Source organism: Carcharodon carcharias, chromosome 37 (assembly GCF_017639515.1).
Source record: "Carcharodon carcharias isolate sCarCar2 chromosome 37, sCarCar2.pri, whole genome shotgun sequence".
Classification (NCBI taxonomy): Eukaryota; Metazoa; Chordata; class Chondrichthyes; order Lamniformes; family Lamnidae; genus Carcharodon; species Carcharodon carcharias.
In genome coordinates this window covers 167,323-187,908 of record NC_054503.1, presented here as the reverse complement: position 1 = coordinate 187,908, position 20,586 = coordinate 167,323, and the positions used below count along the sequence as shown (strand labels likewise).

Below are 20,586 nucleotides of genomic sequence, written 5' to 3'. Positions count from 1 at the left end.
GAAGCAAGTGGAAGCAGAGTAAGACTTAGAAACCTCCAATGGTGTCGCTACCAATAATTTATTCACATTAAATCACTCACTGTTATTGTATGCATAAAATCGAAAACCCAAATGCCAAAATTGGTGCGAGAAAAATCAAGGGTGGGAGAAGCCCTTTGCTTAGTGAAGCTGGTTGGTCTAGTAGCTGAAATGTTCCAATATAACAAAAACTGGGTAGGTAGGACCGGAGAGTGACTCCCTCTGTCGATATCATGAAGCTGGAAAGCGAATTATTCCTGTAAGGTGCGCAGAGCCTATAAGTGTGAGCGAATTTTAAATCTTTCAGAGCTAACTCAAAACAGGCAACCAGGTTTAGAATAAAGAACCCGCTCGTCCTTGACACGGGGGCGATCGCTGCTGCATAACTGACATTTAACTTTTTGTTCCCTTCCATCTTTTGAAGAAACTATTTTACTGTTCGATCGACATACTGTGTGCTGTAAACCTCATCAGAAAACAAAGGTGGCTGAAATTCCGAATTCTGTCTGAAAATTTTTGTGGATAATCCACAGGTCCTGCTCTCATTTCCTTTCAAAGGTGTTTGAACCCCTCATGGTTCTGATGACCATCTATTCCTCGTGGAAACCCTTCTCTCTAGCCTCCTACCACTTTAATTCAAGTCCTGGCCTCTGAACAATCTCAGTAAAGGCCATTGCTCTAGTCCACAACTCTCCCATCGAAGACCATCCCTCTAACCCCCTCACTCTCCCATCGAAGACCATCCTCTAGTTCCCTAACTCTCCCATCGAAGATCATCACTCTAATCCTCTATTTCTCCTATCGAAGACCATCCCTGTAATCCTCTAACTCTCCCATTGAAGGCCATCCCTTCAATCTCCTCTCTCCCATCGAAGGTGATGCTTCTAATGATTAACCTAATGCTTCTTCCAATAATTCTCCCATCGAAGGCCATGCTACTGAGATGAGGAGAAATATCTTCACCCAGAGAGTGGTGAGCCTGTGGAATTCACTACCACAGAAAGTAGATGAGGCCAAAACATTGTATGTTTTCAAGAAGAAGTTAGATATAGCTCTTGAGGGCAAAAGGGATCAAAGGGTACAGGGAGAAAGCAGGAGCAAGCTATTGAGTTGGATGATCAGCCATGATCATAATGAATGGTGGAGCAGGCTAGAAGGGCCAAATGGCGTGCTCCTGCTCCTATTTTCTGTTTCTATGTTTGCTCCCTTAACACTCCCATTGAAGACCCCCTCTAATCCCCTGACTCTCAAAACGAAGACCATCCCTCTAATCCCCTGACTCTCAAAGCAAAGACCATTCCTCTAATCCCCTAACTCCCCCATTGAAGACCATCCCTCTAATTCCCCCATTCTCCCATCAAAGACCATCCCTTGAATCCCCTAATTCTGCCATTGAAGACCATCCCTCCAATCCCATAACATTCCCATTGAAGGCCATCCTCTAATTCCCCTATTCTCCCATCAAAAACTATCCCTCGAATCCTATAACTCTCCCATTGAAGAGCATCCCTCTAACGCCCTAACTCCACATCGAAGACCATCCCTCTAATCCCCTAACTCTCCCATTTAAGCCCTCACCACTATGCACCTCACTCCCTCATCGAACACCATCCCTCTAATCCCCTCACCCTCCCTTACAACACAAGCCATCTAATCCCCTAACTCTCCCATTGAAGACCATTCCTCTAACCCCCAACTCTCCCATTGAAGACCATCCCTCTAATCTCCTCACTCACTCCTTGAGGACCAGTCGTCAAATCCCCCAATTGTCCTATTGAAGACCATCCCTCTAATCCCCTCATGCCCCCTAGAACACCATCTCTCTAATCCCCTCACTCTCCCATCGAACACCATTCCTCTAATCACCTAACTCTCCCATCAAAGAACATCCCTCTAATCCCCTAATTCTCCATTGAAGACCATCCCTCTAATCCCCTAACTCTCCAACTGAAGACGATTCCTCTAATCCCTTAATTCTCCATCGAAGACCATGCCTATAATCCCTTAATTCTCAATTGAAGACCATCCCCCAATCCCCTAACTCTCCCATCGAAGACCATCCCTGTAACATCCTAACAGTCCTATTGAAGAACATTCCTCTAATCCCCGAACTGTCCCATCAATGACCATCTCTCTAATCCACTAACTCTCCTGTCGAAGACCATTCCTCTAGTCCGCTAACTTGCCCATTGAAGACCATCCCTCTAACGCCCTAACTCTCCCATCGAATACCATCCCTCTAGTCCCCTAACACGCCCATTGAAGACCATTCCTCTAGTTTACCCACTCTCCCATCGAAGACTATCCCTGAATCCTCATACTCTCCCATCAAAGACCATCCCTCTAATCCCCTAACACTCCCATTTAAACTCGCCCGATTAATCACCTCACTCTCTCATCAAGGACCATTCCTCTAATCCACCAATTCTTCTATCAAAGATCATCCCTCTAATCCCCTAACTCTCCCATCGAAAACCATCCCTCTAATCCCCTCACTCTACCATGGAAGACCATCCCTCTAAACCCCTAACTACTCATCAAAGACAATTCCTCTAATCTGCTCACTCCCCCATCAAGGACCACGCCACTATTCCCTTAACTCCCCTTTCGAAGACCTCCCCTCTAATGCCTTAGCTTTCATATTTGATGACCATCCCTCTAATCCCCTAATTTCCCAATGAAGACTATCCCACCAATCCTCTAACGCTCCCATCGAAGACCATCCATCTAATGCCCTAATCTCCCTTTTGAAGACTATCCCTCTAATCCCCTAACGTCCCATCGGAGACCATACCTCCAATTCCTAACTAATCCATTGAAGAGCATCAATCTAATCCCCCAACTCTCCCATCGAAGACCATCCCTCAAATCCCCTAACTCTCCCATCGAAGACCATCTCTCTAATCCCCTAACTGCCCATCACAGATCTTCCTTCTAATTCCCTAATTCTCCCAACGAAGACCATCTGTCAAATCCCCTAACTCCCCCTTGAAGACCATCCCTTTATTCCCTCACTCGCCTATCGAAAAGCATCCCTCTAATCCACTAATCCGCCCATCGAAGACCATCCCTCTAATCCCCTCACTCTCCCAGTGAAGGCCATGCTTCTAATCTTCTATCACTCCCATCAAAGACCATCCCTATAATCCCCTGACTCTTAAAATGAAGACCAGCCCTCTAATCCCCTGACTCTCAAATCGAAGTCCAAGCCCCTAATCCCCAAACTTTTGCCTCAAACACCATCCCTCCAAATGCTAACTATCCTGTCGAAGACCATCTCTCTAATCCCCCATCCCTTCCAAAGAAGACCATCCCTCTAATCCCCATCTCTCCCATTCGAAATCCATCACTCGAATCTCCTAACTCTCCCATCAAAGACCATCCCTTGAATCCCCTAATTCTCCCATTGAAGACTATCCCTCTAATCCCCTAACTCCCCATCAGAGATCTTCCTTCTAATTCCCTAATTCTCCCATTGAAGACCATCTCTCTAATCCCCTAACTCCCCGTTGAAGACTATCCCTCTATTCCCTCACTCTTCCATCAAAGAACATCCCTCTAATCCCCTAAACCGCCCATCGAAGACCATCCCTCCAATCCCCTCACTCTCCCATCGAAGGCCATGCTTCTAATCCTCTATCAGTCCCATCAGAGACCATCCCTATAATCCCCTTACTCTCAAAATGAAGACCAGCTTTCTAATCCCCTGACTCTCAAATCGAAGTCCAACCACCTAATCCCCAACCTTTTGCCTCGAACTCCATCCCTCCAATTCCTAACTATCCCGTTGAAGACCATCACTCTTATCCCCTAACTCTCCCATCGAGGACCATCCCTGTAACCTCCTAACACTCCTATTGAAGAACTTTGCTCTAATCCCCGAACTGTCCCATCAATGACCATCCCCCTAATCCCCTAATTCTCCCGTCGAAGACCATCCCTCTAGTCCCCTAACTTGCTCATTGAAGACCATCCCTCTAACTCCCTAACTCTCCCTTTGAAGACCATCCATCTAACTCCTCTAACCCCAGAGATCTTCCTTCTAATTCCCTAATTCTCCCATCGAAGACCACCCCTGTAACCTCCTAATACTCCTATTGAAGAACATTCCTCTAATCACCTAACTGTCCCATCAATGACCATCCCTCTAATCCCCTAACTCTCCCAACGAAGACCATCCCTCTAATCCCCAACTCTCCCATTCGAAGTCCATTACTTGAATCTCCTAACTCTCCCATCGAAGACCATCCCTCAAATCTCCTACCTCTCCCATCGAAGACCATCCCTCGAATCCCCTAACTCTCTCATCGAAGAACACCCCTCTAATACACTAATCCACCCATCAAAGACCATCCCTCTAATCCCCTCACTCTGCCATCGAAGGCTATGCTTCTAATCTTCTATTAGTCCCATCAAAGATCATCCCTATAATCACTTGACTCTCAAAATGAAGACCAGCCCTCTAATCCCCTGACTCTCAAATAGAAGTCCAAGCCCCTAATCCCCAAAATTTTGCCTTGAACACCATCCTTCCAATTCCTAACTATCCCATCGAAGACCATCTCTCTAATCCTCCAACTGTCCCAAAGAAGACCATTCCTCTAACCCCCAACTCTCCCATTCGAAATCCACCACTCGAATCCCCTAACTCTCCCATCGAAGACCATCCCTCAAATCCCCTAACTCCCTATCAGAGATCTTCCTTCTAATTCCCTAATTCTCCCATTGAAGACCATCTGTCTAATCCCCTAACTCCCCCTTGAAGACCATCGCACTATTCCCTCACTCTCCCATCGAAGACCATCCCTCTAATCCCCTAATTCTCCATTGAAGATCATCCCTCTAATCCCCTAACTCTCCCACTGCAGACCATTCCTCTAATCCCATAACTCTCCATCGAAGACCATCCCTCTAATCCCCTAACTCTCCATCGAAGACCATCCCCCAATCCCCTAATTCTCCATCGAAGACCATCCCTATAATCGCCTGACTTTCAAAATGAAGACCCGCCCTCTAATCCCCTGACCCTCAAATCGAAGTCCAAGCCCCTAATCCCCAAACATTTGCCTCGAACACCATCCCTCAAATTCCTAACTATCCCGTCGAAGACCATCTCTCTAATCCCCCAACTGTCTCAAAGAAGACCATCCCTATAATCCCCTAATTCTCCATTGAAGACCATCCCCAATTCCCTAACTCTCCCATCGAAGACCATCCCTGTAACCACTTAACAATCCTATTGAAGAACATTCCTCTAATCCCCTAACTGTCCCATCGATGACCATCCCTCTAATCCCCGAACTGTTCCATCGAAGACCATCCCTATACTCCCCTAACTCTTCCATCGAAGACCATCACTCCAATTCCTAACTATCCCATTGAAGAACATCCCTCCAATCCCCTAACTCTCCCATCGAAGGCCATGCTTCTAATCTTCTATCACTCCCATCAAAGACCATCCCTATAATCCCCTGACTCTCAAAATGAAGACCAGCCCCTATAACCCCCTGACTCTCAAATTGAAGTCCAACCCCCTAAACCCCAAACTTTTGCCTCGGACACCATCCCTCCAATTCCTAACTATCCAGTTGAAGACCATCTCTCTAATCCCCCATCTGTCCCAAAGAAGAACATCCCTCTAACCCCCAACTCTCCCATTCGAAGTCCATCACTCAAATCCCCTAACTCTCCCATCAAAGACCATCCCTCGAATCCCCTAACTCCTCATCAGAGATCTTCCTTCTAATTCCCTAATTCTTCCATTGAAGACCATCTGTCTAATCGCCTAACTCCCCCTTGAAGACCATCACTCTATTCCCTAACTCTCCCATCGAAGATCATCCCTCTAATTCCCTAATTCTCCATTGAAGACCATCCCTCTAATCCTCTAACTCTCCCACTGAAGACCATTCCTCTAATCCCATAACTCCCCATCAAAGACCATCCCTATAATCCCCAAATTCTCCATTGAAGACCATCCCCCAATCGCCTAAATCTCCCAACGATGACCATCCATGTAACCACTTAACACTCTTATTGAAGAACATTCCTCTAATCTCCTAACTCTCCCATTGAAGCCCACCCCACTAATACCCTCACTCACTCCTTGAGGACCAGTCGTCAAATCCCCCAATTCTCCTATTGAAGACCATCCCTCTAATCCCTTCATGCACCCTAGAACACCATCTCTCTAATCCCCTCACTCTCCCATCAAACACCATTCCTCTAATCACCTAACTCTCCCATCAAAGACCATCCCTTTAATCCCCTAATTCTCCATTGAAGACCATCCCTCTAAACACTTAACTCTCCCACTGAAGACCATCCCTCTAATCCCCTAACTCTCCCACTGAAGACGATTCCTCTAATCCCTTAACTCTCCATCGAAGAACATGCCTATAATCCCCTAATTCTCAATTGAAGACCATCCACCAATCCCCTAACTCTCCCATCGAAGACCATCCCTGTAACATCCTAACAGTCCTATTGAAGAACATTCCTCTAATCCCCTAACTGTCCCATCAATGACCATCTCTCTAATCCACTAACTCTCCTGTCGAAGACCATCCCTCTAGTCCCCTAACTCGCCCATTGAAGACTATCCCTCTAACGCCCTATCTCTCCCATCGAATACCATCCCTCTAGTCCCCTAACACGCCCATTGAAGACCATTCCTTTAGTCCACCCACTCTCCCATCAAAGACCATCCCTGAACCCTCTAACTCTCCCATCGAAGACCATCCCTCTAATCCCCTAACACTCCCATTTAAACTCGCCCGATTAATCACCTCACTCACTCATCAAGGACCATTCATCTAATCCACCAATTCTTCTATCAAAGATCATCCCTCTAATCCCCTAACTCTCCCATCAAAAACCATCCCTCCAATCCACTCACTCTCCCATTGAAGACCATCCCTCTAAACCCCTAACTCCTCATCAAAGACAATTCATCTAATCTGCTCACTCCCCAATCAAGGACCACCCCACTATTCCCTTAACTCTCCTTTCGAAGACCTCCCCTCTAATGCCTTAGCTTTCATATTTGATGACCATCCCTCTAATCCCCTAATTCCCCAATGAAGACTATCCCACCAATCCTCTAACGCTCCCATCAAAGACCATCCATCTAATGCCCTAATTTCCCATTCGAAGACTATCCCTCTAATCCCCTAACGTCCCATCGGAGACCATACCTCCAATTCCCCAACTCTCCCATTGAAGAGCATTGCTCTAATCCCCCAACTCTCCCATCGAAGACCATCCCTCTAATCCCCTAACTGCCCATCACAAATCTTCCTTCTAATTCCCTAATTCTCCCATTGAAGACCATCTGTCAAATCCCCTAACTCCCCCTTGAAGACCATCCCTTTATTCCCTCACTCTCCTATCGAAGAACATCCCTCTAATCCCCTCACTCTCCCAGTGAAGGCCATGCTTCTAATCTTCTATCACTCCCATCAAAGACCATCCCTATAACCCCCGACTCTTAAAATGAAGACCAGCCCTCTAATCCCTTGACTCTCAAATCGAAGTCCAAGCCCCTAATCCCCAAACTTTTGCCTCGAACACCATCCCTCCAATTGCTAACTATCCCGTCGAAGACCATCTCTCTAATCCCCCAACCCTTCTAAAGAAGACCATCCCTCTAATCCCCAACTCTCCCATTCGAAGTCCATCACTCGAATCTCCTAACTCTCCCATCAAAGACCATCCCTTGAATCCCCTAATCTGCCCATCGAAGACCATCCCTCTAATCCCCTAACTCCCCATCAAAGATCTTCCTTCTAATTCCCTAATTCTCCCATTGAAGACCATCTGTCTGATCGCCTAACTCCTCCTTGAAGACCATCCCTCTGTTCCCTCACTCTCCATTGAAGAACTTCCCTCTAATCCCCTAATCCGCCCATCGAAGACCATCCTTCCAATCCCCTCACTCTCCCATCGAAGGCCATGCTTCTAATCCTCTATCAGTCCCATCAGAGACCATCCCTATAATCCCCTTACTCTCAAAATGAAGACCAGTTCCCTAATCCCCTGACTCTCAAATCGAAGACCAACCACCTAATCCCCAACCTTTTGCCTCGAACACCATCCCTCCAATTCCTAACAATCACGTTGAAGACCATCACTCTAATCCCCTAACTCTCCCATCGAGGGCCATCCCTGTAACCTCCTAACACTCCTATTGAAGAACATTGCTCTAATCCCCTAACTGTCCCATCAATGACCATCCCCCAATCCCCTAACTCTCCCGTCGAAGACCATCCCTCTAGTCCCCTAACTTGCTCATTGAAGACCATCCCTCTAACTCCCTAACTCTCCCTTTGAAGACCATCCCTCTAACCCCTGAGCTTTTACATCGAAGAACAGCCCGCCAATCTCCTAACTCTCCCATTGAAGACCATTCCTCTAGTCCACCCATTCTCCCATCAAAGACCATCCCCTGAATCCTCTTACTCTCCCATCAAAGAACAACACTGTAATCCACTAATCCAACCATCGAAGACCATCCCTCTAATCCCCTCACTCTCCCATCGAAGGCCATGCTTCTAATCTTCTATCACTCCCATCAAAGACCATCCCTATAATCCCCTTTCAAAATGAAGACCAGCCCTCTAATCCCCTGACTCTCAAATCGACGTCCAAGCCCCTAATCCCCAAACCTTTGCCTCGAACACCATCCCTCTAATTCCTAACTATCCCATCAAAGACCATCTCTCTAATCCCACAACTGTCCCAAAGAAGACCATCCCTCTAACCCCCAAATCTCCTATTCGAAGACCATCCCTCGAATCCCCTAACTCCCTATCAGAGATCTTCCTTCTAATTCCTTAATCCTGCCATTGAAGACCATCTGTCTAATCCCCTAACTTCCCCTTGAAGACCATCACTCTATTCCCTCACTCTCCCATTGAAGACCATTCCTCTAATCCCATAACTCTCCATCAAAGACCATCCCTATAATCCCCTAATTCTCCATTGAAGACCATCCCCCAATCCCCTAACTCTCCCATCGAAGACCATCACTGTAACCACTTAACACTCCTATTGAAGAACATTCCTCTAATCCCCTAACTGTCCCATCAATGACCATCCCTCTAATCCCCTAACTCTCTCGTCGAAGACCATCCCTCTAGTCCCCAAACTTGCCCTTTGAAGACCATCCCTCTAACCCCTGAATTTTTACATCGAAGACCATCCCTCCAGTCCCCTAACACTCCCATTGAAGACCATTCCTCTAGTCCACCCACTCTCCCATCAAAGACCATCCCTTCAATCCTCTAACTCTCCCATCAAAGACCAACCCTCTAATCCCCTAAGCCTCCCATTTAAACTCGCCCTATTAATCACCTCACTCCCTCATCGAGGACCATCCCTCTAATCCACCAATTCTTCTATCAAAGATCATCCCTCTTATCCCCTAACTCTCCCATCGAAAACCATCCCATTAATCCCCTCATTCTCCCATTCAAGACCATGCCTCTAAACCCCTAACTCCTCATCAAAGACAATCCCTCTAATCTGCTCACTCCCCCATCAAGGACCAACCCACTATTCCCCTAACTCTCCTTTCGAAGACCTCTGCTCTAATGCCTTAGCTTTCGTATTTGAAGACCATTCCTCTAATCCCCTAATTCCCCATTGAAGACTATGCCACCAACCCTCTAATGCTCCCATCGAAGACCATCCATCTAATGCCCTAATCTCCCTTTCAAAGACTATCCCTCTAATCCCCTAATGTCCCATCAAAGACCATCCCTCCAATTCCTAACTATCCCATCGAAAAGCATCGCTCTAATCCCCCAACTCTCCCAACGAAGACCATCCCTCTAATTCCCAACTCTCCCATTCGAAGTCCATCACTCGAATCTCCTAACTCTCCCTTCGAAGACCATCCCTCGAATCCTCTAATTCTCCCATCGAAGACCAGCCCTCTAGTCCCCTAACTCCCCATCAGAGATCTTCCTTCTAATTCCCTAATTCTCCCATTGAAGACCATCTCTCTAATCGCCTAACTCCTCCTTGAAGACCATCCCTCTTTTCCCTCACTCTCCTATTGAAGAACATCCCTCTAATCCCCTAATCTGCCCATCGAAGACCATCCCTCTAATCCCCTCACTCTCCCATCGAAGGCCATGCTTCTAATCCTCTATCAGTCCCATTAGAGACCATCCCTATAATCCCCTCACTCTCAAAATGAAGACCAGCTCCCTAATCCCCTGACTCTCAAATCGAAGTCCAACCGCCTAATCCACAACCTTTTGCCTCGAACACCATCCCTCCAATTCCTAACTATCCCTTCGAAGACCTTCACTCTAATCCCTGAATTCTCCCAACGAAGACCATCCCTCTAATCCCCAACTCTCCCATTCGAAGTCCATCACTCGAATCTCCTAACTCTCCCATCAAGGACTTTCCCACAAATCCGCTAATTCTCCCATCAAAGACTTTCCCACAAATCCGCTAATTCTCCCATCAAAGACATACCTCTATTCCCTCGCTCTCCCATCGAAGACTATCCCTTTAATCCCCTAACTCCTCATCGAAGACCATTCTTCTAATCTCCAAACCATCCATTGAAGCCCACCCCACTAATCCCCTCACTCACTCATTGAGGACCATCTCTCGAATCCCCCAATTCTCCTATCGAAGACCATCCACTAATTCCCTCATGCTCCCTTAGAACACCTTCCATCTAATCCCCTAATTCTCCCATCGAACACCAGCCATCTAATCCCCTAACATTCCCATTGAAAACGATTCCTCTAATCCCCTCACTTTCCCATCAAGGACCACACCGCTATACCCCTAACTCTCCCATCGAACACCATCCATTTAATCCCCTTACTCTCCCATCAAACACCATTCCTCTAATCCCCTCACTCTGCATTAAAGACCATCCCTCTAATCCACTAACTCTCCCATCGAACACCATTCCTCTAATCCCCTCACTGTCCCATCAAGGACCACCCCTCTATGCCTCTAACTCTCGCATCGAACACCATCCCTCTAATCCCCTAACTCTCCATGGAGACCATCCCTCTAATCCCCTAACTCTCCTATTGAAGACCGTCTAATCCACTACCTCTCCCAATGAAGACCATCCCTCTAATCCCCTAACTCTCCCATTGAAGACCATCTCTCTAATCCCCAAACTCTCCAATTGAAGACCATCCCTCTAATCCCTTAACACTACTACTGAATATCATTCCGATAATCCCTCAGTCTCCCATCAAAGACCATCCCTCCAATCCTCTAACTCTCCCATTTAAGACCACCCCATTAGGCACCGCATTTCCTGATCAAGGACCATCCCTCTAATCCACCAATATTCCTATCGAAGACCTTCCCTCTAATCCCCTCACACTCTCTTCAAACACCATCCCTCTAATCTAACTCTCCCATTGAACACCATCCCCCTAATCCACTCACTCTGCCCTCGAAGACCACCCATCTAATCTTCTAACTACCCAACAAAGACCATCCCTCTAATCCCCTAACTCTCCCATAATACACCATCCTTCTAATCCCCTCCATCCCCCATCAAGGTCCATCAATCCAATCCCCTAACATTCCCATCGAACACCATCCCTTTCGTCCACTAACTCTCCCATTGAACACCATTCCTCTAATCCCCTAACTGTCCCACCGAACACCATTGCTCTAATCTCCTAACTCTCCCATCGAAAACCTTCCCTTACATCCCCTAACTCTCCCACCGAACACTATCCCTCTCGTCCCCTACCTCTCCCATCGAACAGCATTCCTCTAATCCCCTAACTCTCCCATCGAACACCATCCATCTCATCCATTAACTTTCCCATCAAACACCATCCATCTCATCCCCTAACTCTCCCACTGAACACCATTCCTGTAATCCCCAAAATCTGCCGTCAAACACCATCCCTCTAATCCCTTAACAATCCCATCGAACACCATCCCTCTAACCCCCTAACTCTCCCATCGAACACCATCCCTCTCATCCCCTAACTCTCCCATCGAACACCATCCCTCTCATCCCCTAACTCTCATCGAACACCATCCCTCTCATCCCCTAACTCTCCCATCGAACACCATCCCTCTCATCCCCTAACTCTCTCATCGAACACCATCCCTCTCATCCCCTAACTCTCTCAACGAACACCATCCCTCTCATCCCCTAACTCTCCCATCGAACACCATTCCTCTCGTCCCCTAAATCTCCGATTGAAGACCATCCCTCTAATCCCCTAACTCTCCCATTGAAGACCATCCCTCTAACACCCTAACACTACTATTGAAGAACATTCCGCTAATCCCCCACTCTCCCATCAAAGACCATCCCTTGAATCCTCTAACTCTCCCATAGTAAGACCACCCCATTAGGCACCTAACTTCCTTATCGAGGACCATCCCTCTAATCCACCAATAATCCTATCGAAGACCTTCCCTCTAATCCCCTCACACTCCCTTCAAACACCATCCCTCTAATCTAACTCTCCCCTTGAACACCATCCCGCTAATCCACTCACTTTGCCCTCAAAGACCACCCATCTAATCCTCTAACTACCCATCAAAGACCATCCCTCTAATCCCCTAACTCTCCCATAATACACCATCCTTCTAATCCCCTCCCTCCCCCATCAAGGTCCATCCATCTAATCCCCTAACTTTCCCATCGAATACCATTCCTCCCGTCCCCTAACTCTCCCACCGAACATCATTCCTCTCATCCCCTAACTCTCCCACCGAACACCATTCCTCTCATCCCCTAACTCTCCCACCGAACACCATTCCTCTAATCTCCTAACAATCCCATCAAACACCATCCCTCTTGTCCCCTAACTCTCCCATCGAACACCATCCCTCTCATCCCCTAACTTTCCCATCGAACACCATCCCTCTCATCCCCTAACCCTCCCATCGAACACCATCCTTCTCATCCCCTAATTCTCCCATCGAACACCATCCCTCTAATTCCCTAAGTCTCCCATCGAACACAATCCCTCTCATCCCCTAACTCTCCCACTGAACACCATTCCTCTAATCCGCTAACTCTCCCATCGAACACCATCCATCTAATCCCCTAACTCTCCCATCGAACACCATCCCTCTCATCCCGTAACTCTCCCATCGAACACCATCCCTCTAATCCCCTAACACTCCCATAAAACAACATCCCTCTAATCCCCTAACTCTCCCATCGAACACCATCCCTCTCATCCTGTAACTCTCCCATCGAATACCATCCCTCTGGTACCCTAACTCTCCCATCGAACACCATCCGTCTAATCCTCTAACTCTCCCATCGAACACCATCTCTCTCGTCCCCTGACTCTCCCATCGAACACCATCCCTCTAGTCCCTTGAGTCCACTGTCAAATCCCTTGCCTCAAGTATCCTGACTGAAGTTACAGGAACCTTGAAAACTCGCACACCTCCTGAAAGAGGGGAACTGTGAAACGAAAGATGACTGTATATGGGTGACAAGTGAGGGGAAGCTGGACGCTTTCGGTGCACAGTGCAGACAGGACATTGATAGCTCAACGGAAGAGCAGTTGGACCTGACCCAGACCATGAGCACAGAGACTTGGGGGGGTGGGGGAAAGCTGAGAGTGTAGTTTCTCAAGAGCGGCAACGCTCTGGGTGGGACGAAAGGTTTCGAGGGTGGGTGAGAAGGATCGAGTATGCAACGTACGTACTCAAAGAGTAGAGCCTCCTGCCCCAGGAAGAGACTATCAGATAATCACTCGAAGCCAGTCCGCTGCTTTTTGGGCCAAATGGGAGGGGTGGGGAGGCTGAAGCTGAAAATGTTATCCGCCGGTGTCAGCAGCCAACACTCGGCCCCTCGCGGCGTATCGAGGGCCACTTCCGGGGCAGCTGCCACCATCACCGACGATCGGAAGGTTTGCCCCGTGCTCCCCTATAGAATGGAAGCAGGGCCCAGCTTTGGGGCCCGGCCAGGCTGGGTGCCTTAGCTAAAAACCCACCCCCGCCACACAATGCTCCGAGATCTCTGTGCCCCTCTGATTCCAGCCTCTCGCACGTCCCCCAATTTCCATCGCTCCACCGCTGGGGCGGCCGTGCCTTCAGTCGCCTGGGGAGGTCCCGAGACCTGGAATCCCCTCCCTCAACCTCTCCGCCTCTTTCTCTCTCTCTCTCCCCTCCTCCTTCAAGACGCTCCTCAAAACCGACCTCCTCCTTGACCGAGCTTTGGGTCACCCGCCCCTAAATATCTCCTCCCTGTGTGTGGCTTCAGTCCAGGGATTAAATTCAGCCAGGATTCCGCATCCCCTCCCTCCTCTCGGTAACCTCGACCCCTTCACCCTGACCCCTTGATGGTTCGGGCCGAGTGAGCACCGGACATTGGGGCATCCCCCAAATCGGGGCGCAGCTGCCCCCCAACCCACCCCACCCCACCCACAACCCCCCAACCCGTCAACATATCCTTCTACTCCTTTCTCTCTCGTCTGTTCATCCAGCCTCCCCCTTAAAGGCATCTGCACTGTTCCCCTCAACCGATCCCCTGCGGGAGGGAGTCCCACATTCTCCCCGCTCACTCTCTCTCTCTCTCTCTCTGGGGGGTAACGGAGTTTCCCCCTTGAATTCCCCATCGGACAGACTGCCCACCGTCTCACCCTTTGACGCCTTCCGGTCTCTCCTACCACCACCTTCTCTCCGTCTACCCCTGTCCAAACCCTTCATGGCCTCTCTACCAGGGTCACCCACCCACGTCCTGGGAGAAATGACCCCCCCCCCTCCCCCACCCCTCTTCATGAGGGGAAGGGGGCCCTAAACCTCCGTTCAGTTCCCTCGTCCCTCGATCTGTGAGGAGTGTGAGCCCAGGGCATGTGGATTGGTTATTTCAAGCCCAGACTGTAGACTTGACAGAAGCGGGTGTCTGCATTGAATGTAACGCAGCTGCTTGTGTGTTTAACTTGTAAATATGTGTATTCTGAAAATGAATTTTTTGTCCTTTTTCTGCCGGGGTTCACTTGGGCCAAAATAAAAAAAAAGAGAAAAGGTTTCTCGCCCGCGAACTTAGCCGGGGTCCAAGTGCTTTGGGGCGGATGCCATCAGCCCCAGCGAAGGGGTGAGACAGGGAGTCACGGTGGGGTATGGGGAGGGTGTCTCAATCGGAGCCTGGGGCTACCAAACAAGGCGGAATGACCTCACAGGGGTGCCAGGAGAGGGTCTGGATTGGGACCAGCTCCCGGGGACCCGCTGGTCGCACTTCATGCTGAAAATCGACCCTCAGTGAGTGAGAGGATATTGACCAACAGGTACACCTCGACAGCCAAGCGGGAAACGGAATCACCGGAAAGAAACACAACCGTCTCCCAGTGACAGTGTTCACCCCCAACCAGTCTCCCAGTGACACAGTGTCCACCCCAACCAGTCTCCCAGTGACACAGTGTCCACTCAGTCTCTCAGTGATAGTGTCTACTCAGTCCCCCAGTGATAGTGCCCACTGAGTCTCCCAGTGATACAGTGTCTACTCAGTCCCCCAGTGATACAGTGCCCAGAGTCTCCCAGTGACACAGTGTCTACTCAGTCCCCCAGCGATACAGTGCCCACTGAGTCTCCCAGTGACACAGTGTCTACTCAGTCTCCGAGTGACACAGTGTCCACTCAGTCTCCTCTGTTAGCTCTTACCCTGATTTCCCCATCATGGATTGCGTGATGTCCCAGCCTAGAACACAGCTAGAGTTAGATGTCACAGTTCCCTGGCTGAGTTAGGAGCATCGGAACATGGGAGCAGGAGTAGGCCATTCGGCCCATCGAACCTGCTCCACCATTCAAACAGACCATGGCTGATCATCTGCCTCCTATGTCACTTTTCCCCACTATCCCCATATCCCTTGATGTTATTCGCCTCCAGAAACCCACCGATTTCTCTCTTGAACATACTCAGTGACTGAGCATCCACAGCCCTCTTGGGGTAGAGAATTCCAAAGATTCACCAAACCTCTGAGTGAAGAAATTCCTCCTCATCGCAGCCCTAAATAGCCTGGCCCCTTATTCAGAGACTGTGCCCCCTTGTTCTCGACCCACCAGCCAGGGGGAAACATCCTATCCACATCTACCCTGTCACGCCCTGTAAGTATTCTGTACGTTTCAATAAGATCACCTCATTCTTCAAAACTCTAGAGAATACAGACCCAGCTTCCTCAAAATCCCTCCTCACAATCCCGCCATCCCAGGGATCAGTCTGGTGAATCTCCGCTGCACTCCGTCCATGGCCAGTCTACCCTTCCCTAGATAAGCAGCGCAGCTAGCCCGTCTGGTCGGCTGGTGTGGTCGCAGAGGGGTAGACGTGTGTGTGGGGTGGAGGGAGGGGGATGGTGTGGCGCAGTGCAGGAAGCAGCCTTGCCCTCAAACATCCACCGGCTCAGAAACGGGGGGGGGGGGGGGGGGGGGTTGGAGCTAATTTGGCCAACTAGAGCGTGTCTCCCTCTACTAGATCGCCAATGCATAAGCCCCATCCACATACTGGGGGTGGGGTTTGGGTGGTGTCATCCTCACCTGTGATTGGGGGTAGTGGGGGGTTCATCCTCGTCTGTGTTGCAACATGCAGTCGCACAGCTGAGGAGGGTGGGTGGTGGGGTCCGTTGCGAGGAACTAAACTGTGTTCGCCCCTCCCCTCACCCCCACATCCGAGTAAATTGCCCTCAGGATCTTATATGTTTCAATCAAATCACTGTTACTCTTTTAAACTCCCGTGGACACAAGCAGAGCCTTGCCAACCCCTCCTCACGGGACAACCCGCCCATTCCAGGTATTGGTCCAGTAAACCGCCTAGTCAATCCTAAATAGGATTTCAGTGTAAATCTTAGCACAATCAGGATTGCACAGCCGGTGTTGTCCAACTGCGGGGGTGACAACTGATGATTGACCACCTCCCCACCCCCCCCCCCAACTTGGATTTCAGTGTAAATCTTAGCACAATCAGGATTGCCCATCTGGTGTTGTCCAACTGTGGGGGGGGGGGGGGGGTGACAACTGATGATTGACCGCCCCACTCCCCCAAACACACCAAACACCCCGGCTAAGAACGGGAACGAGGGACGGGGGAGTTGGGAGAGGGGTGAGGGAGGTGTGGGTGGGGGTGGGTGGGTAAGGAAAAGGGGCGGGAGGGCGGGGGTTGGGTGGTGGAAGCGGTGGGGGGGGGGTGGGGGGATGCAGAAAAAGGACGGAATCGGAAGCGTGCGGCTCTCAATTTCAGCAGCAAGCTTTGCTTTCTTTAAAAAATATATAAATGAAGGGAACTAAGAATCGGAAAAAAAATATATAGAGAGAGAAAAGAAAAAGAGAGAGAAAAAGAACTGATCTTTTCCCAGGACATTGTTATACAACTTTGTTTTTGTAATTTTTTTCTTCATGCACATATCATGGGGCCAATTTATTGATGTAAGTTGCCTGATTCCGTGGTCTCCTACTTTCTTTATAAACGTCACGTTTTAGGATTCTTTACTTTAAAAGAAGCGAGAAAAAAAAAACCGCAAATACACCTTTAAGGCTAAGAAAAGTTGTTTCTTTTTTTTTTTACTTTCGGTAGTGGAAGTTTTGATGTTGTATTTTAACATCTTTTTCTTAAAATGGCAAAAAAAAAAACAAACCGGGAAAGAGATTTTAGTATTGTTTGTAAGAAAAGTTTACATATATAAAAAAAAAAGCTTCAGAGTTTAATATAGATATTCTCGCCGAACAGTCTGTGATTTGAGTGTTGTTTCTTGTCGTTTATCTCTCTGCTAAATTGTGGACTGCCCTTGCACCCCTTTCGATTCTCACCGGCTCTCTCTTCCCCCTCTTTTTCCACCACCCTCCCCAATTCTCTCTTTTTCTCTCCTAGGCGGTGAGCTCATCTTCCCCATCATGACAGAGGACGCGCTGGAAATCCCGGCCATTGTCACCCGCTCGCCCTTCGTCCCCCCACCGCCCACCTACCGCCCCTTCCTCAACGTCCTCCAGACCACCGAGGAGTCGCTGGCCCTGACCTCCAAGGCGGGGTCGCCCTGCCACTCGGAGCAGGAGGACGACTGCGATGACATGACGGTGGTGTCGGGCTACGGCTCGGGGGAGGTGTTTGACTCCAGCTTCCCGCCGACGGACGATGAGGACTTTTACGCCACCTTCCCCCTGGTCACGGATCGCACCCTGATGGGCGACCCCAAGCTCTCCAAGTCCCGGGGCTACCGGCCGGACAGGCGGCCGGGGCTCTCGGACGGGTCCACCTCACCCCCTGACGTCCTGATCGCTGCCTCCTCCCCCCACTCCGCCCCCTCGCCCCGCTCCCCCTCCTCCCCGCCCCCGGACATGATCCGCAAGCTCCCGGCCGGCAAGCTGAACACCCGGGGGGACCCCCGGCCCAACCCCGAGCTCGTCCTGCCCCCGCTGCCGACGGCCCCCGACCGCGAGCGCAAGACCCAGGCCCAGTACCCGGCGGTAACCTCTGCCCCCGATTTTCACCATGTGCTCACAGCCAACCCCAGCGGCCCGGCGCCGGGAGGACCCCCGGGGGCGGTGGAGGTGGTCCGAGAGTCCAGCAGCACGACGGGCATGGTGGTGGGCATCGTGGCCGCGGCGGCCCTCTGCATCCTGATCCTCCTCTACGCCATGTACAAGTACCGCAACCGGGACGAGGGGTCCTACCAGGTGGACCAGAGCCGCAACTACATCAGCAACTCGGCGCAGACCAACGGCACCGTCGTCAAGGAGAAGCAGACCCCGGCCACCAAGAGTATGACCAAGAGCAAAAAGAACAAGGACAAGGAGTACTATGTCTGAGGAAGCCCTAGGGAGGGTGGGGGTGGGGACGGGTTTGTGTGTGGTGGTGGTGGTGGTGGTGGTGGGGGTGGGTGGGGGGGGGGGGGGGGTTGGGGGGTGTTTGGGGACTGGGGACTGGGGGTGGGGGGGGGGTGGGGAGAGAGAGAGGGAAGGGGCGAGGGGGCCGAGCGCACTGCAGGAGGAGCGAACACGAAACAACAACAACAAGAGGAAGAGACAGACACACACACACAACAAAAAAAAAGGACAAGTGGACGCGCTGAGGGGTCTTTCAGGTTGGCGGACAGGAATGGGAACGGAGACTTTTGTTTCAAAGGCTGGGTTGGGTGAGCCGCCGAGGGAGCCAACGGCGGCGGTCAGCTTACCGTGGGGTAGAGGGGGGGGGGGGGGGGGGGGTTGGGGGTTGGTGCCCCCCCGCCCCCGCCGCCGTGACTGGGCCGAGTCGCCGATTTTTTGTCGGCCTGGTCACCTCGACTGGGTGTGCGGTGGAGAGAAGGGTCTGACTGGGCCGGTCCGTTGGGTGCGTGTCCCGCGTGTGTGCGCATGCGTGCGGGGGTTTGTGCATGGGTGTGTCCCGCGCGTGTGCGGGGGTGTCCCGCACGTGTGCGGGGGTGTCCCGCACGTGTGCGCATGCGTGTCCCGCGTGTGTGCGCATGAAGGGGGTTTGTGTGTGTGTGTGTGTGTGTGTGTCCCGCGTGTTGCGCGTGCGGATGTTTGCGTGTGTGTCCCGCCCCCGCGCATGCGGGGGTGTGTGTGTATGTGTATGTGTGTTCCGCACGTGTGCGCATGCGCACGGGCAGGCGCGTTCATCCTCCCACCGTCACTTCCACCTCGCTCGAAGCGACACGTCGGACTGTTTTCAAGGAAGGGGGTGGGGGTCACGTGAGAGAGCTTTCCTTCCCTACCCCACCCCTCCCCCTCCACACCCCCATTATGAGAACCATTCTAACTAATAACCATCACCCCACACCTCCCGTCAATCCTTCTCCTCTCTCCCTCCCTCTCTCTCACGTGCGGGTATCCTCAAGCAACTAAAGAGATGCCAAGTCAATGGGTACCCAAGGCAAGGAAGGCCGGGTGTGATGCCCCACACCGGATCCACGTCTTTAGCAAGGAGAGAGACAAGAGCGACGATCTTTACTGACTTCCTCCCCATCGCCCCAGTGCTCCTCCTGTTGCCAAGGTGCTAATCGTGGGTTGCTTTCCGTCTGAAATGTGTGTTGATTTTCTTTTTAATTGTTTAAAAATGATCCCCTTTCGTTCCCCCTGGGGTTACAAGATAAGATTCCGGAATAGTTCCTGGTCTTGGCAAACAACGTTACTGGGTGGCGGGGGGGGGGGGGGGGGGGGGGGGGGAGGGAGGGCTACCTCTCTGCACCCCCCCCACCCCCTTCCCCTTCCCCTTCCCCTTCCCCACCTGCACCACCTCCTCCTCCTCCCCACCCCCTACCCCCACCACCCCCTCCTGCCTCTTCATCGCCATGTTGAACCTATCGCCGTGCCAAGGCAGACAGCCTTTCTGGGGAAGCGGCAGAGAAGCTTTAGCTTCCCCTCTCATTGAGAGTAAAACAGCCCCAGAGACTGGAAATGGTTGAACGGCAAAAGAATTTTTTTTTTTTTTGTGCGTGCGCGCGTGTGTGTGTGTGTGTGTGTGTGTTCGAACCTTCGGAGCCGAAGATGATTTTTTTATTATTATTAATAATAACGATGATGATGATGATGATGATGATGATAAAGACGAGCAGTTTTAGCGGAGAGGACACGGCCCGAGTTCGGCGGGCAGTCGCTCGCAGGAGG

The 20,586-nt window shown here is 50.6% G+C and overlaps 1 protein-coding gene across 2 annotated transcripts in view; it reads left to right on the top strand.

The window, feature by feature from the left end:
- Nucleotides 1–18,789, top strand: part of LOC121272973 (neurexin-2-like) — a 2,565,635-nt gene extending 2,546,846 nt beyond the window's left edge. Inside the window, exon 28 of one of the 2 annotated variants that reach the window (XM_041179880.1) lies at nucleotides 18,485–18,789. In XM_041179880.1, coding sequence (XP_041035814.1) covers nucleotides 18,485–18,789 — 305 coding nt within the window. Of the gene's footprint in view, nucleotides 1–17,854 lie in introns of both variants that reach the window. The other variant, XM_041179879.1, reaches the window with a different exon arrangement.
- Nucleotides 18,790–20,586: the final 1,797 nt, after the last annotated feature.